At 42.1% G+C, this 3,608-nt stretch overlaps 1 protein-coding gene across 1 annotated transcript in view; it reads left to right on the top strand.

The window, feature by feature from the left end:
* LOC103922778 (chromosome unknown open reading frame, human C15orf40) overlaps positions 1 to 3,608 on the top strand; it is a 4,693-nt gene that overhangs the window by 771 nt on the left and 314 nt on the right. Inside the window, exons 2-4 of the mRNA XM_009330980.1 lie at positions 230 to 373; positions 904 to 1,092; positions 3,427 to 3,556. Of these exons, the coding sequence (XP_009329255.1) occupies positions 230 to 373; positions 904 to 1,092; positions 3,427 to 3,519 (426 nt within the window). The 3' untranslated portion in view covers positions 3,520 to 3,556. The remainder of the gene's footprint in view (positions 1 to 229; positions 374 to 903; positions 1,093 to 3,426; positions 3,557 to 3,608) is intronic.

The raw sequence follows: 3,608 nt of genomic DNA on the forward strand, positions 1-3,608 counted from the left end.
CGCCTCTTCCGAAGAGGGGGCGCGGGCGGCCTTTCCCGCCCCGAGGAACAGCCTTGTTCTCAGCCTTTCTTTAGCTTGTCTGAAGGTTTAGAGGGGCTTTCTTCACAGCTTTACCCCCGATCCGTAAAAAACAAAGAGAAAAAAAGAAAAAAATCGTCAGAAAACTAAAGGCAGTGGCAATGTCACGCTTTTCTTAAGCCGGGAGGAGCTCTCTCGCGTTCCCCCGTAGGTAACGCCAGCTGGTGCAGCGGAGCACGACGTGAATTCTTCTCAACAGATTTTTGTGACAGGAGTAACGGCAGACGCGCTCGATGAGCGCCCGTTTGACGTGTGTCGTTCCACGCCCGCCGTTGGCGTCCCACGAGGTTGTGCGGTTTTATTTGAACTGTAAAAGTTTGATCTAATAAAATGCGTTCTCCCTCTACAAATCTGGACTGGGTCGTCAGCAAATTGGGACGGCTTTTTGTCCGGGTCCGCGTGTGAGGCGAACACGGCAGGCTGTCGTAGAGTATCCAGGCTCAGCTGGCGACACGAGGGAATCGCTGATGATAGCACGGCTCTCCGGGCAGACTTATTTATCGTGGGGTCTGTTTTTTGGTGGGGTGACCTGGTACGTCTTACGCTACGTGACGCCAAGCTGGACTACGCCTGCAGCGGAACGGGCAACATGGAGGGGGGCTTAGAGCAGCGCCCCGCTTGTGTGAAAACTGGTGGTTCGCGGCTGCGCGCTGATGCAGGTCTGGGGGCTTCACTGTTCCTTGTGTCGGAAGATTGTCTTTGTGCTGGCTAACAGGTTTAACTTCAGGGAACTTGTGAAGTGTAAAAACGCTGTTACCTGCTAATCTACAAGGGTATTTGGTTTTAAATTAAAATGCTTTTGAAAGCATAAACATTCATTTTTAGGAGACAATAACTAGATGTTTTGAATATTTTGAGCATAAAATCCTTAAAACGTTTGTTACAGATGTGACAGCTGAGGCAGTAGGTGTAGCTATTGCTGCACCTCCGTCAGAAGGGGAGGCAAATGCAGAGCTGTGCCGCTACCTCTCTAAGGTGCTAGAAGTGAAGAAGAGTGAAGTTATTTTAGAGAAGGTACTTCCTTTTTTTTTTTTTTTTTCCTTTCAGTCTTGCCCTTCTGCAATTTGAATTCAAGGTTTTCATAGAATCATGAAGGTTGGACAAGACCTCTAAGATCATCGAGTCCAACCGTCAACCCAACACCCCCATGCCCACTAAACCATGTCCCTAAGCGCCTCATCTACCCGTCTTTTAAATACTTCCAGGGATGGTGACTCAACCACTTCCCTGGGCAGCCTGTTCCAATGTTTAACCACTCTTTCAGTAAAGAAATTTTTCCTGATACCCAATCTAAACCTCCCCTGGCGCAACTTGAGGCCATTTCCTCTCGTCCTATCCTACGTTTTGAAACGTACTCGTTGAATACAGGGAGCTGCTCTCCAAGTTCAGTCCAAAAGACACTTTAAAGGTGTTGAATCATTCCATCAACTCAACTCACTGAGAACAAACCTAGTGTAGGAAGAACCACAGCTGATCTTGAGATCTTTAATCAGAATAGTTCTCATCATGATACGTTTTCCAAATTTGTGCGGTTCATGTTTTCTGCGTTCTTCAAAGATTCTCTTGTCTTCATGTCACATGCAGTTCACAAAATTTGTGCTTTGCAGAGAATGTGCATTTTATTAATAACTTTGCATTCATTTTTTTTGAAGTAACTTCTGTATTTGAGTGAACGTTTTCTGACAATTAACTGTCACACATAAGAGCATATATAAGCACTTGGATTATAGCTGGGCCTCAGGAATTTCTGTGTATTAGAATTTACGTGCCTGGACTTTGGCGAGCGGAAACTCTTTGTTTTATTCATTGCACTGAATAAATAATTTGTTTTATTAATTCATTGTATTTAAAGTCAAGTCTTTCCAGCCGTGTTCATTTATAGTCTATGAACATGAGAGCACAACGAAAAATTGTGCTTTTTATTTTTGTCTGTTGGTTTAATGTAGTAGTTGTAGAAGTCTGTTAAAGGATAGTGGTAAATGGCAGCGTGATCAACGCAACGAGCACTGTGTTGCCGAAAGGTAGAGATGCAAAGATTTGAGGCTTGTTTTTTCCCGAATCATGGGCAAACTGCTTAATTTGTTTGTCAACACTTTACAGATAACACTGTTTTCCTGCCTTGAAGGGCTGTTCAGGTTTAACTAGATTATTCTCATAACTGCTAAGCAGAGTTGAACATAAAAGGGGCCGGTGTTGCCTGACCTTCTTGACTCGGTTGTTCTGACCTACGGTGTCCGAATAATCACATGCTAGTGTTTGTTCTTCAGAAGCCACGGTTTGTTCTCAGTGAAGCATTGTGGCAAAGTCTGTATTCTACCTGTGGCTTAGATTTTTCCATCCTGATCTGCTAGGTGTAAACAGCAAGTGATTTTTGGCACTGGTTGCTCTCTTTTGCGCTACTTGCTTTATGATAAGTGATAACATTAACAAAACCAATCCAAATCGGGAAATCGGTGGGAAATGATCCAGTGTAAAACTGGGGTTACCAGATTTCTATGCAAGGGCCTTGAGTTTCATCATCAGCTGGCTAGACTGCTTCAAAAATCGATTTTTAATTTTAAATTCATGCTATATTTCTGTACAGTAGAGTTAAGGACTTTTTTTTTTTCTTCCTTCAGGATGTCCCTTGTGGGCTTTTCAAACTTTTTGCCAGGCTGCAGATTAACAAGCAACTTGTTTCCCATGTTTCCTGAGTACTAGCAAAGTTGTGTCTTCGGGCGATATGAAATGAGGTGGCAGGTTTGCCAGTTCCTATGTGAAACAGCCTTTTTTTCAGTAATGCAAAACCAGGTCAATAATATTTCAAATAACTGCTGTACGAAGCTGAGTGTCTTATAGGTTATATACAATGTGATTTCTTTTTATTTAGTTGATATTATCGACCTGAGAACTCGGCTTAAGAGTAACTAATACTCTGTGGGAGACAACTCTGAACAAAGATCTGAAAGTACATGGTTACCAAATATACATATATATACACACACCCACTTTTGAAAAACAAAAATGCAAATTAGTTGGAGTCTTGCTTCCAGGTGATACAAATGAATTATGGAAACTTATCACTCCTTGCTTTTCATTCTAGCCTATAAAAAGAGCACCAATTTAGGGCATGCTCTAGGAGCTGTATCCAGTTTTAAAAGGAGAGTAGATAAGACGTTGTTTTCCACCTTTCAGGTAACTAGAAAGGACATTGATGAGCTATCTCTTACTGCTTTTAATTCTGCATACCCACACTTTAAGAATTATTTTTAAAGTACCGGAAATGCTGGCATTACAGTGAGATTTTTTTGGAATGTGTATTTGGTGGTGATTCTCTGAAAGATGTTTTTTTGTGTGTGTCTAAACCAGGGTGGTAAATCACGTGAAAAAGTGGTGAAGATTTTGGCATCGATGACACCAGATGAGATTTTAGAAAAACTGAAAAAAGAAGCTTCCAGTTGACCTAAAACAAGAGCGAGAAATGGGACAATGCATCTTGGTAAATGGACTGATACTCTTTCTTATGTACATCTAGCCCTGTTGAGAACGTG

The sequence above is a fragment of the Pygoscelis adeliae genome, unplaced genomic scaffold (assembly GCF_000699105.1).
Source record: "Pygoscelis adeliae isolate BGI_AS28 unplaced genomic scaffold, ASM69910v1 Scaffold318, whole genome shotgun sequence".
Classification (NCBI taxonomy): domain Eukaryota; kingdom Metazoa; phylum Chordata; class Aves; order Sphenisciformes; family Spheniscidae; genus Pygoscelis; species Pygoscelis adeliae.